Raw genomic sequence first — 13,336 nt, 5'->3', positions numbered from 1 at the left:
CCTATGAAGATTCTAGTTCATTCTGCTCGGACTTTAGTGTGCTAGTTTTTATTTGATCAGAGGAAAATACTCGGAAAAAGTTGAAAGATATTTGGAAATTGTTTGTCGTATTGTAGCAATTTGGCAAGATCAGAGCAATATATTGTAGCAATGTGGCCTCAATGAAAAGAGTGGATTCAGGAGCATTTTGGCAAAGTACTGCAGCAATTTATTGTAGTAAAATCACTATAGTAGTTACTTATTTATAGCACGCTAGAAATGAAGACTTGAAATTCACACGGCATGAGGGAAATTCCACGCACCTGTCGATGCTTGATTCCATCCCTAGAAATACCACTTTTAAGAGTTTTTTGAGGGATCTTCTTCCTATATTTTTGTCCGCCTTCCTGAAAACTCAAGCGCTAGGGTTTGGAGAGGCTTTTTGCTAGGTTTTTTTGGAGCTGTCCTATGGTATTCGACATCGAGTTCTTTTGGAGGAGAACTATAGGGGAGCTTTCACTCAAAGATCGATTTGGTGTTGTGTGCCTTAGGTTTGACAAGGGAACCTTTGAGAAGACGAGTATGCTCCGTAAGACTATTGATACTGACTACAAGGGGATTTTTCTCTATGGATTACTTGCACTTCTCTTTCACTTCATATTTGCTTTTTGTATTGCTCCACTGAGAGCAAAACCCCTAGTGGTTGCTTGGTGATTAGTGCATCTGTATTAGGATTAGAAAGTATTCTTTTTCTTACAATGAGCATTATTTTTCTCTGATTTTATCGCTCATACATGTGTATTTTTGTTACTTTTGTGCATGTATGATTGTGGAGACAAGTGTGGAAGAAAGAAGCCAAAGTAGATTATGAATGCACTTTGCTGAAGAAATCTTGGAGTGAACAAACGTGAAGACACAAGTTGTGCTCAGAAGAAATATGACCGTGTAGCCAACCTCCATTGTGCTCCAAATGGAATATGCAAATTGAGGGGCACAAAGACAATCGAACTCATGTGTTCTGACTTGTGCAATGCTAGTAAGATTGTCGTCAAATGTTATTTTATTAAATATACAACATGATCAACCGCATGGATGTGTGCCCATTCATGTGTCCTCGATGAAAAATGAGAATTCGGGAGTATTTTGGTGGAGTACTGTAGTAAATCAATGTAGCAAATATCTCAGTAGTAGTTACTCGCTTATAGGTCGCTGAAAAATCAATTCGTAGATTTAGTGTGGATGTCCGATTACGACCTATTTAAAGTCGTGGACTTCGACTGCTTTTGGAATCTTTTTTTCCCATCTTTTTCTCATATTTTTCTCCATCTTTGAGACACACTCGCGACTAGGGTTTGGAGAGGCTTTGGCAAGGTTTTGTAGTGGTTCTATGGCCTTCAACACCGTGTTCATTTGGAAGATAGTTATTGTGGTAGTTTTCGTCAGCATCCCTTCAGCGATGTGTGCCCTAGGCTTGACGAGGGAACCTTTGAAGAAGACACAGACACTCCATAAGACCATTGATGCAAATACCAAGGTGGGTTTACTTATGGATTGCATGTTCTTACTTTTAATTTCATTATTGATTATATCTTACTCCATGGAGAGCTAGACCCCTATTGGGTACTTGGACTTGTAAACCCTAGGGTGACGTTGTTTCTTTGACCTTTCTATTTTGTTTCTTTAATTGGTGTTTTTTAATTGGGTTCTAATCTTGAATGCTTATTGAATGGGTATTCCCTTAGAGTGATACGAGGGTTGAGAGCCTACATTAGTAATCTTTGTCAGTGAGTGACACACTATGAGGGTTAGACAAAGCAAGATTAGAGAGGGTCGAGCGGGTGAGTAGAGAGGTAGAAGAACATCCCATTTTCCTACCATTGTCATTTATCCTACCTCCACGTTCCAAGAGCTCTTTGCTGTCATAATAGAGTGAAGTGCTAAGAGACAAACTCCACTGGTTCTTAGTTGCGCAAGAAATAGAGTGAACTATTGAACTAATCCTTAGTATCCGGGCTTAATTGTGATTAGGGATCTTTCACCTGGACCAAAGGGTTAGATCTTTGTTAGTGAATAGGGTTTATCACTTGGACTCACTAGAGCTTTAAGCAACTTTGCATAGTGTGAGGTGTTGAGACTGAGCGATTTCTCTTCCGGAACATAGTGTAGGGTTAGTCATGGTTGACCTTAGCTTTGGGACCGTGTATGGTAGGATTTCCATGACTCATTAAGCATCAGTTAGGAGATATAATAGTTGGTTTTGCACTTGAAGCAATAGTCCTAGGGGGAGCAATGTTCGGGTGCCCCATTTTCAATCGATTATCTTTCCTCTCATTTTTTATAGCATCTCTCTTTCTTGTTCATTTTATTTCTTTTCATATTGACATTGTTCACACTACTATCGATCCATCTTCACTTTAGTTAAATAGTAATCCTTGTGTTTCTGACTTTTCCCAATGGATATGACTACCCACTCACTAGGGTATTATTACTTCGACAAACCCATACACTTGTGGACAAACGCGTACACTTATGGTACATATGCAAAAGGTGTTTTATCAAGTTTTTTGTACCATTTATGGGAAATGGGCATTTTAGAAACACTTTGCACTTTGCTATTTTAGCTATTCACCATTTATTTTATTTCACACTTTCTTATTCTTCCATTATTCTGATTTGTTTTTCTTTCTTTGGTGCAGCTCTAGCTTTTGACCCGAGCAAACCCTTCAACATTGGTTGAAGGAGATTCTAAACTCAAACAAACACTTCATAGAAGGAGAAAAGAACCTGTATAAGAATAGTCAAATCAAGATGAGGTAGAAGGTGAAGGATCAGATAATATGGCAGAGCAGAATGAGTAGTAGAGGACACTATCGGATTATGCCGCACTGTAGTAATCGGGCATACGCCTAGTATTATGTGGCTACCGACTATACCGTAACTTTGAGCAAAAAGCCAAGATTCATCCAGATTATACAAGAATGGTTTGGCCGATGAGGATTCGACCAACCACATAGAGAATTTCTTAGAAATGTGTGACATGCTTAAGATTAATGGTGTTATGAATGATGCTATTAGATTAAGTGCCTTCCCATTTTCCTTGAAGGGAAGAGCAAAGCAAAGTCTACAATCATTACCTAGAGCATCGATTACTATGTGGAGGAGATGGTGGAAGCTTTTCTTATCGGATATTTCCCACCTGCAAAATCTGTGAAGCTCAGGAATGAAATATCCTCCCTTTGTGCACTTTTGAATTGGAGTCTCTTTTGAGATATGTGATAGGTTGAGGAGCTACTGCGTAAATGTCCTCAACATTGTTTCCCGAGCGGTGATCATTCGACTTTTTACAATGGGTTGAACCAAGGACATGGCGCTTACTTGATGTAGCACTGGGAGATACCTTAAGAAGCAAGCCCCATAAAGAAGTACGATGTCTCATTGAGGAAATGGCTATGAACAGTTATTAGTGAAACACAAGAGACAAAAAGGTTAGCCTGAATTTATGAGATCGATGCAGCTATTTCATTAGCGCCCAGTGTTAAGTCATTGAGCAAGAAGTTAGATACTCAAACTTATCCTAGAGTGACACCTTTGACTAGTTAGCACCGGGTGTGATGGAGGACATGCTTCAACCGATTGCCCTCGATTTCTATTGGTGGTACATCCTCGGATAACAAGTGGATTTTGTGGGTAATGCAATGAGAAGCCAAGGCAATCCATTTAGTAACACCTACAATTTGGGGTTGGAGGAGCCACCTAATCTTTCTTGGAACAATCAAGGAAAAACAAAAAGACAATGGCAACACTTGGTTTCCAACAACAAAAAAACAACAAGCCCTAACATGGAGAATCGAAGTTTCGGGTTTAAAAACCTGGATGACCGATCTAAAGAAAGCTTTAACCAAGTTCATCCAATCATCGGATACAAGGTTTCAGTCGGTCAAAGCTACACTTTGCAACCACACCGCTACATTGCATATTCAGCATGATCGCTCACGTAGGCACCGCGACGCCTGCGTCTTCTCCTCGGATGAGCTCGCAATACAAATCCATGGGCGTACAGAGATTCCACACGCCCGTGCGTTTTCACTAGATGCCTTAGAATAACCTGTAGGCTCTGCAGAAAGTTTTTAAACATGTTTACACACTCAGAGCCTGCCCTAGTATGCAAGTTTTACCATCGAAAAACATGGAATAAAGCTCAAACGACATAACTTGCCAATTCCACATGAAAACACGCGATGAATACACAAAGCTCGCAAGAAGATCTCAGCAAAAGTTTCTAAAAATTAAGACACCAACACTTAACAATTATTCATGAAAACAAACTAAACTAGAAGATAAGAAAATAGTAAACACTTGGGTTGCCTCCCAAGAAGCGCTTGTTTAACATCACTAAGCTTGACGTATCTTGTCTTACCTCACAGGGGTTCATGAATGAAAGTTGCCCTCTTACCCATGGCTTGAAAGCATGATGTGCAAAGTCTCTTGAGGGTAGAAGGTGAATTATCGGGCTTCAAACCACCTAATAATGATTCGTCCAACTTCTTCGGTTCACGTACGTCTCCAACAGACTTGGAGTGTTTCCGGTGGCGTCTCCTAGCCCTCTTCATTTTCTGGAGCACCTTCTTCAAGATCTCCGGGTTAGATGGTACTTCTTCCATCGAACCAAGCATCATTACTTCTTCATAATCCTCCTCTTGGTCAAACAAACCCTCGTATGGGTCCGGATTGAACATTTCGTGCATGTATTCATCAATAATCTCATTAGTAGTGTCTAGAAAGTATAAAGTATCATCAAAATCAAGATAATGCTGCATGTCTTCAGTAAGGCGGTATGTGAGCTTGTCATCTCCAACCCTCAAAGTTAGCTCTCCACCATCCATGTCAATCAATGCCTTGGAAGTCTGCAAGAACGGTCTCCTAAGTATCAAAGGTACATCCGCATCCTCATCAACGTTCTAGCACTACAATGTCATACTGTTCGGTCCGCTAGTTACAAATTCATCCGAGTAGGCCTAGGCTCACCCAAGCCTAGCTTTTGAAAGAAGGTGTATGGCATAACGTTGATACTGGCCCCTAAGTCCGCCAATGCTATTTCCTCACCTAGATTGCCAATATTACACTGAATGATGAAGCTTCCCGGGTCTTTCATCTTGTTCGGCATGTTCTTTTGCAATACCGCCGAGCATGAAGCATCTAAAATCACTGAAGCACTTTGCTTCAATTTCCTCTTGTTAGTCAACAAGTCTTTCAAGAACTTCACATACTTTGGCATTTGGGCCAATGCCTCAACAAAAGGAATATTGATGTGGAGTTGCTTGAACAAGCTCAGGAACTTCTTCTACTATTCATCCCCCTGGTCATTTTTCAATCTAGAGGGATAAAGGATTCCTGGCTTGAAAGGTGGTGGTGCCACCTCTTTCTCTTTGCATGTTCCCTCTTCCACCTCTATAACCTTGGGTGCATGTTCTTTTGGCTTCTCACTCAGAAGCCTACCTTCAACCTCACGACCACTTCTCAAAGTGATCGCCTTCACGTGCTCTCTAGGATTAGTTTCTTTATTGCTCGGCAAGCTTACATGTGGCCTTTCAGAGAGAGACTTCGCAATTTGCCCCACTTGATTTTCAAGGTTATGCAAAGAGGCGGTGTGGTTGCGAAGTGTAGCCTCGACTGATTCAAACCTTGTATTTGTAGATTGCACAAATCTAGTCAAGTGCTTCTCTAAGTCATTCATTTGGGTTTCCAAACCTGAGACTTTGTTTTCCACCTGAGGGGTTTGTTGTTGTTGTTGGAAACCCGGTAGCCCAATGGCCTTTTGTGGACGCTGATTACTCCATGAGAAATTAGGATGATTCTTCCAACCAGAATTGTAGGTATTGCTATATGGGTTTCCTTGAGGTCTCATGCCATTACCTACAAAATCAACGTTCTCCACCGAAGAAACATCACCAATAGAGATCGGGTAATCGGAGGGGGCATGTCCTCCACCACACCCGGTGCAATTAGTCATGGCCACCACACTATTTGAAGTTAGAAGATCTAACTTCTTACTCAAATTTTCGACTTGAGCCGCCAATGAAGTTACCGCATCTATCTCATGGAGACCGGCCACCTTTTTCTTCTCCTTAGCATTCCATTGGTAGCTGTTTAGCCTCATTTCCTCAATTAATTGACGGGCCTCATTGGGGGTCTTGCTATCTAAAGTACCTCCTGCTGCCGCATCCAAGAGTTACCTTGTACTTGGATTCAAACCGCTAAAAAAATTTCCGAACAATCATCCACTCAGAAATCCGTGTATGCGAGCACTTTCTCGAGAGTTCCTTGAACCTTTCGTGATGTCTCGAATAGAGACTCCAATTCCAACCGAACAAAGGATGAGATCTCATTCCTAAGCTTTTACTCGATTTTCCGAGAGGGAAATAATGGGCAAGAAAAAGCTTCTACCATCTCCTCCCATGTGGTAATTGATGCTCTAGGTAATGATCAGTAGCCACTACTTCGCCTCCCCTTTTATGGAAAAATGGGAAGGCTCTCAATTTGATGGCATCATCCGTCACTCCATTTATCTTTAGCATATCACACACCTCGAGAAAAACTCTATATGATCTGCTTTGGATCCTCATCATCTAAACAGCTTGAACTGCAGTGATTGTCGCAACATGTGGATGAATGCCGGCCACCAAAGTTCGAGTCGTGATCGGGGACGACAATGCTCGATTATGTCCCCAACATCAAGGTCCGCATAATCAGATAATGTCCATTGTTGCTCATTCTGTTCTGCCATGTTTTCAGATCCTTCCACTTCCAAATCAGCTAGATTAGACTGTTCTTGTACAGGCTCTTTCCCTTTTTTTCTAAGTGTACATTGAAGCTCAGGATCTCCTTCAATCAATATTGAGTGATTCCCTTGGGTCATAACCTTGAGCTGCACCCAAAAAGAAAGAAAAAGAAATCAGAACAATGATAGAATAAGAAGATATGAAATAGAATGTATGGTGAAATAGCTAATAAAACAAAGTGCAAAGTATCTCAAAATGCCTATTACCCGGCAACGGCGCCAAAAACTTTACACGATCGCCTTGCTTATATCCCGCAAGTGCACGGGTTTGTTGAAGTAATAATCCCGGATGAGCGGGTATCGAATCCATAGTGAATAGGGAATAAAAACACTTAATCCTCTTCTTAGCTATATGAAAGATCAGTAGTGATAAACGTGACACAAATTTAATTCTCAAAAGTAAAAAAAACAACAAGTAAGAGAGTATGAGTAAAGAGGGAGCTAAGACAATCGATAAAGATGGGGTACTCAGATAATGCTCCGCCTAGGACAATTGTTTCAAGTGCAAGAACCCTTTATTATGCTTCCTAATCAATGCAATGGTGAGTCGTGTAAATCCTTAAATATATAGTCCCAAATCTAAGGTTAACTATGCCTAACTCTATTCATGTCTCGGAGGAGAGATTAAATAACCTCTCAACCTCGCACTCGAATAGAGTTGCAATGAGCTCTAGGGATTCCAAGTGATAAATCTCTTCCTAATTACAGACCTAACCCTTTGGTCCAGGTGGAAGGTCCCTAACCACAATTAAGCTCTAGATTCTAAGATCACCTCAACGCTTCACTCCGTTGCATGCGTAACTAAGCCCCAGCGGAGGGTCATCTCTTAGACCATTGACTCTATTATGGCTGCAAAGAACTTGAGGAACGGAGGTAGAATCTATCACGTCGGAGGGGAAAGAGGACGCTCCTGTACCTCTCGACTCACCCTCTCAACCCTCTCTGATAAGAGCCTAAATGTATGTATTTATATGTTGGTTTTGTATATGCTTGCATGCTATTTTAGATTAATCAGTGCTCGTTTTTCGCTTAAATTGGTTATTTTCTTGTTGTAGGCCTCAAAGAAGCTTAATTGGGCTCGAGAACGCAATTGTGGTGAAATCAGCACCAAAAATCATGTTCTTGAAGCCAAAAACACTATTGCGGTTTTTGTAGCAAGGAACCGGAGCCCTACTTGGATTAGGCTGTGAACCTCGCGAGCACTGCGCGCCCGTGCACCGCTGGAGAATTCCGAGCCAGTTACTGTAGACGGTTCACTGTAGCGAAAATAATGTAGTTGGGTACTGTAGCTGAGTACTGTAGCACTGACCCCGGGTTTTTGCGAGCGGAAGGACAGTGAGCCATGCGGGCGCGACGCGGCCCACGCGCAGGCTGCGTGACTCGGGGCAGATGATTTTTATGTAAAGCTAGGGCTTGTTTTATGAGGGGGACCTCTTCTTCCTTCTCCATCATCACATCTCCTTCCCATATTGGAGGCTCTCGGCGGGGGCAACTTCACCGGAGCTAATTGAGGGCAAATCCGACGATCTAGAGAGGGGAAATCAAGGGGAGAAGCGTCATTGGGCAAGATCTTCATCGATTCCACCTTTGAGAAGCTTGGAGACGACGTGGGAAGCCGCCCCTATTGCGGCGTTCGTGGAAGACATCCGCGGCCTTCCTCTTCCTCCTCTTGTTCTCATTGTTTGAGGGAGTTTTTATATGCATTTTTTAGTTGTTTTCATGAGCCTTTCTTGTGTAGTTTCTTATATGGACGGCTAAACCCCAAGGTCGCCGGATGTCGGTGAACCTTGTGGTGAACTTGTGTTGTTGAATGCTTTGATTCGCTTAATGCATTTGGTTTGTTCATGGTTTAAGCTTGGTATACTTTTTTTGTGTTGATCTTGCATGAGAACTCTGTATTTCAACTTCTAGGTTGTACTCGGTGCGTGACCATTGCCCTTGTACTTGACACACCTTGCTTAATGGGGATGTATGTATGAGCACGCCGTGACCATCGGGTGTCTCATACCCCTCCAACCATTAGGGCTTGACCTAGGTTGAGTATCGGCACTAATTAGAGATTTCCTTGTGTGAATTGCAATCGTAGGAGGATTTGGATGGAAGAGATTCTGTACTAATACTCGTATGGGATTAGGGACCATTACCGTGACCATCGGGATGATCTATCTTTGGATCTCTCTTGGCCTGAACCACCACGTGCTTAGCACTTCTAGCATTCTTCTAACCCTTAGTAACCCCTGGGGATCCACATCCGTGACCTCCCTCACTTCTTGAATTTCACTCTCTTAATCGCTCTTTTTCACAATTACTTGCTTAGTCTTTATTTTTTTATTAGTAGCATTAAGCATCAAGCGATTTGTAGGTTGAGACAACGAGTAAAAAAAGGGAAGTAAGGGTAGCTCCTTGGGCCTAGGGAATACGACCCTCTCGTGCTCGCACGAGAGGTATTACTTGACGACCCCTGCACTTGCGGGACACTCATCAAGTTTTTTTGGCGCCATTGCTCGGGGACCCACAAGGAATACTCGGAAAACTCGTAGCTTGTTGATTTAACCCTTGTTTATTTTATCTTCCTGTTTTCTATCTTTCTTTCTTGTAAATATCGTGTTGCTCTTAACCATTGGCTATTAATTCTAGTGTGAGGTACCCTATCTTATGACAAGAGGAAGACCGACAAACTGGGTAGAACCAGCATGCTGAGGTTGATAGAACTTTTCGCCAGAGGTTGAGAGAAGGAGTAGACAGTTCGGAGCAGCAGGAAGTTCAGATTGAACAGAGTGAAACATCAGTTATGGCGGAACCTAGGAGAACTTTGTCCCGACTATGAGAGACCGCAATTCACCGGTGATGAGTTCAGCGTACAAGCCCCTATTATTCCAGTGAACAATTTTGAGATTAAGGCTAGTATAATTGGGATGATCCAGAACTCTATTCAGTTTGATGATTTAGCCGATGAGGACCCTCATGCTCACCTGTCCCGTTTTCTTCAAATCTGTTCAACCTTCAAGATCAACTCCGCCTCGGATGACGCGATTAGGTTGAGATTGTTTCCGTTCAGTTTACGGGGTGCAGCATACCGTTGGCTCACTTCACTGGCCCCCGGGTCCATCACTACTTGGAAGGATATGGTTGAGAAATTCCTCGCTAGATATTTCCCACCCGAGCAAGGCAGCCCGATTAAGACAAGAAATATCTTCTTTCCGACAAGGTGACTCGTAAACTTTGTTCAAGCTCACGAGAGGTTTAAGGATCTCTTGAGGCAATGCCCACACCATGGTTTTTACATCTTGGATGAGAGTATAGATATTATTTAATGGGTGAACTATCAAACCCGACAACTCATTGATGCCGCAGAGGGGTTCATTGAGCAAGAAATATCCCGAGGATGCAGAGCGCTTGATTGAAAGCATGGCTCGCAATGAATCTCACTCGAGCACTCGAGGAAGACCACGTAAAAACAGCGGGGATTTATGAGGTAAATGATACCACCGCCTTGGCCGCGAAGGTAGAAGCACTGACTAAGAGGTTTGATCAATTTATGATGGGCTCGAGCTCAAATTCGGAGCGCTCTTGTCTTATGGGTACTTGTGGGGCTGCACACTCAACTGTACAATGCCCTATCTCTATTTCCTCCACAGGGTCTATCAAGACAGTGGATTATGTTGGCGGTGGTCAGAGGGGCCAAGGAAATACATATGGACCCACGTATAATTCGAGGGTGGAGGAATCACCCCAATTTTTTTCATGGAATTCGGGGCCACAAAGAACAAAGACCACAACAACCTCCGGGACCTCGGGTCTCAATCTCAAGCAAGAACAAGGGAAGAAATTTACCACTCGAAGATGTACTCGCAAAGTTTTTTTGATCAACACCGAGGCAAAAATTTCAAAAATATCAATAATGAGCTAACTAGCACAGTGGTCAATTCAACGAGATAAGCACAGTGTTAAGGAACCTCCAAGCATCGGTCCAATCACTATAAAATCATGTTGGGCAACTAGCCAGGGCAAATACTGAGCGACCACAAGGTAGCCTCCCGAGCAATACAGAGCAGAATCCATGGGAGCACCTCAAGGCCGTCACTCTTAGGAGTGGAAGATGGTTGGAGGCAAGAGCCGAGGATGGCTCAAGTGCCAAGGAGGATGGGGTGACCATTTTGGAAGACCCCGCAGTGGCTGAGCCGGTAAGTGGGGAGAATAATGATAAGCAAGGTGAGGAACCTGCTAAACCATCAACATTGAGGGTTCCCGAGTACAAACCCCCTGTCCCTTACCCAGCTAGGTTGAAACAAGAAAAAGAGGATGCTCAGTACAAAAAATTCCATAACATGTTCAAGCAGCTGCATATAAATATTCCACTCGTTGAGGCATTGGCCGGAATGCCTAAGTATGCCAAGTTCATGAAAGACCTTCTTACCAACAAGAGAAAGCTTGAAGAGCTAGAAACAGTGGCACTCCCCAAGAATTGTTCGGCAATGATTCAGAAGAAGATTACAAAGAAGTTGACTGACCCTGGGAGCTTCATCATCCCTTGTATGATTGGGGAGGACATGCAAGAGAAAGCACTGGCTGACTCCGGGGCCAGCATTAATGTAATGCCATACAAATTGTTCTTGAAGTTGGGACTAGTGGATTTGAGGCCTACGAGAATGACGGTGCAACTTGCAGATCGATCGGTAAGGAAGCCCAGGGGTGTTGTTGAAGATGTACTGGTGAAGGTGGATAAACTTATCATTCCTATGGACTTTGTGATACTTGATGTGGATGATGACGTTGATGTCCCACTGATCCTTGGGCACCCTTTCCTTAATACTTCTGGTGCTCTCATCGATGTAAAAGGAGGGAGACTGATTCTCAGAGTGGGAGAGGAGAAAGTTGTTTTTACACTTCCTGAAGCAATGAGGCAAACCTTGGATCATGATGACCCCTTATATTTTACCGATGAAACTGATATGGTCATCTCTAATTGTATGCAGGAAGTTTTGGCTATGAACCCATTGGATGAATATTTGGAAGAAGTGGAAAACAAGGAGGATGAGATGAAGGTCCCTGTTTCCCCTCCAATGCAGCATGTAAGCTATGTGGGAACAGATCCGCCACCAAGTTATAAAAAGAAGAAAAACATGAAGAAGATGTGGCGCAAGGTGAACAAAAAGTTGAAAGAGGGGATGACAGTCACGCTAACACCACCAAGGGAGGTAGACCATCTTTACTTTGAGGGGAAAGGCAAGTTTCGAGTATTTTCATGCCTCTCAATGAGTTTTCTATCATGGAACACATCTCTTGGAATTGGAGGTAACTCAACTTCTTTTGATCCACCTTGAGCACGAGGTAAGGTACGTCGAGCTAACGACATTCAACAAGGCGCTTCTTGGGAGGCAACCCAAGGTTTTATTTTCGTTGTTCTTTATTTTTTGTATTCTTGAATTTTGTTTGGTGTGTTGTTTTGCGATTTGTGTTTGTGTGTTTGTTTATTGGTTTGATGATAATCCTTGCTCTCTTTTAGTCTATCTTTGTTAGGTGCTTTGTGGTTGTGTTTCATGTTCAATTCAGTGAGTGGAACGTTGTATTTGAATTGTTTTTGAGGTTGCAAGGGGGACATTGTTACTTTTTTATGAGTTTTTCAGGGTTTGCTGGCCGCGGCGGCCCGCTGTGAGGCCACCGCTCATTGATCCCAACCCTCACGGGTGCCCGCGGCCACCGAAGCGCTATGCGGGCCGCGTGCACCCCGCTGCTTGCTGGCTGCGCACGTCCCAGGTACTCGCTGAAATGCGCTGCCGCCAGCGATTCTCGTCATCTGCAGGGGAAATGCCTTAAATGACTGCCCCTTCACTCCTTCTGGCCACTATTCATCTTCATCTTGTTTTCTTGAGTTCTCTCTCATTTCTCCTCCGATTCCCCTCATTTTTTTCACCGCTTTTTCTTCATTTTTCCTCTAATCTTCACTCCTCCCCTTTGCAACCCAAATCCCACCATTTATTTAGAGTTCTACCGACTTTCTTGCCGGATCTACTCACCAAGGTATTTCATGCCCTAACTTGAGGCAAGCTTCATTTCACACTTAATCCATGAATTTTTTTGGTTGAATGGGCTGAACACTTTGTGGAATGTGTTTGAACCCTTCTTGTAAACTTCTAGCTTGAATTTAAAGCTTTGTAAATTTTGATTGCTACTTTTACAAGAGAGACTCTTGCAAAGACTTTCCCGAAATTACTGTAGCAATACCTAAATTTCAGCATTTTAACTTCATTAGGCATTGTTTTCATGGATTTTTGGTTTGATGGTGCACTTATGGTCTTGTAGGGATGCCGAACAAGAGAGTTGCTTCTAAAAGGCCTAGACATGATGATGTACCTACCGGTGACCTTCACTTCACACAACCCCAACATCTGGCTCGGTATATAAATTTGAAAAACTAAACCGCTCGGCATTACTAGAACCATTGAGTGGGGCGACCTCGAAACTATAGGTCCGGGCCGACAAGGTATTGAGTCCCGATCTCCCACAATGGGTTGGGAC

At 43.0% G+C, this 13,336-nt stretch overlaps 1 protein-coding gene across 1 annotated transcript; it reads left to right on the top strand.

The window, feature by feature from the left end:
- The first annotated feature begins 10,235 nt into the window (after positions 1-10,235).
- Positions 10,236-12,489, top strand: LOC120256192. Its single transcript, XM_039263933.1, has 3 exons — positions 10,236-10,398; positions 10,820-12,015; positions 12,445-12,489. The coding sequence occupies exons 1-3, from the start codon at positions 10,236-10,238 to the stop codon at positions 12,487-12,489; spliced, it is 1,404 nt and encodes a 467-aa protein (XP_039119867.1).
- The last annotated feature ends 847 nt before the right edge of the window (positions 12,490-13,336 follow it).

Source organism: Dioscorea cayenensis, unplaced genomic scaffold (assembly GCF_009730915.1).
Source record: "Dioscorea cayenensis subsp. rotundata cultivar TDr96_F1 unplaced genomic scaffold, TDr96_F1_v2_PseudoChromosome.rev07_lg8_w22 25.fasta BLBR01001334.1, whole genome shotgun sequence".
Lineage (NCBI taxonomy): Eukaryota > Viridiplantae > Streptophyta > Magnoliopsida > Dioscoreales > Dioscoreaceae > Dioscorea > Dioscorea cayenensis.
Note: the sequence above shows the minus strand (reverse complement) of the source record. Positions and strands in the feature narration are given on the sequence as shown.

Coding starts and splice junctions, on each gene's coding strand:
- LOC120256192 (XM_039263933.1), top strand. CDS start 10,236: ATGAATCTCACTCGAGCACTCGAGGAAGACCACGTAAAAACAGCGGGG. Junction 10,399..10,819: donor GGAGCGCTCTTGTCTTATGG/GTACTTGTGGGG, acceptor TTGGGCAACTAG/CCAGGGCAAATACTGAGCGA. Junction 12,016..12,444: donor CGCTAACACCACCAAGGGAG/GTAGACCATCTT, acceptor TGAGTTTTTCAG/GGTTTGCTGGCCGCGGCGGC.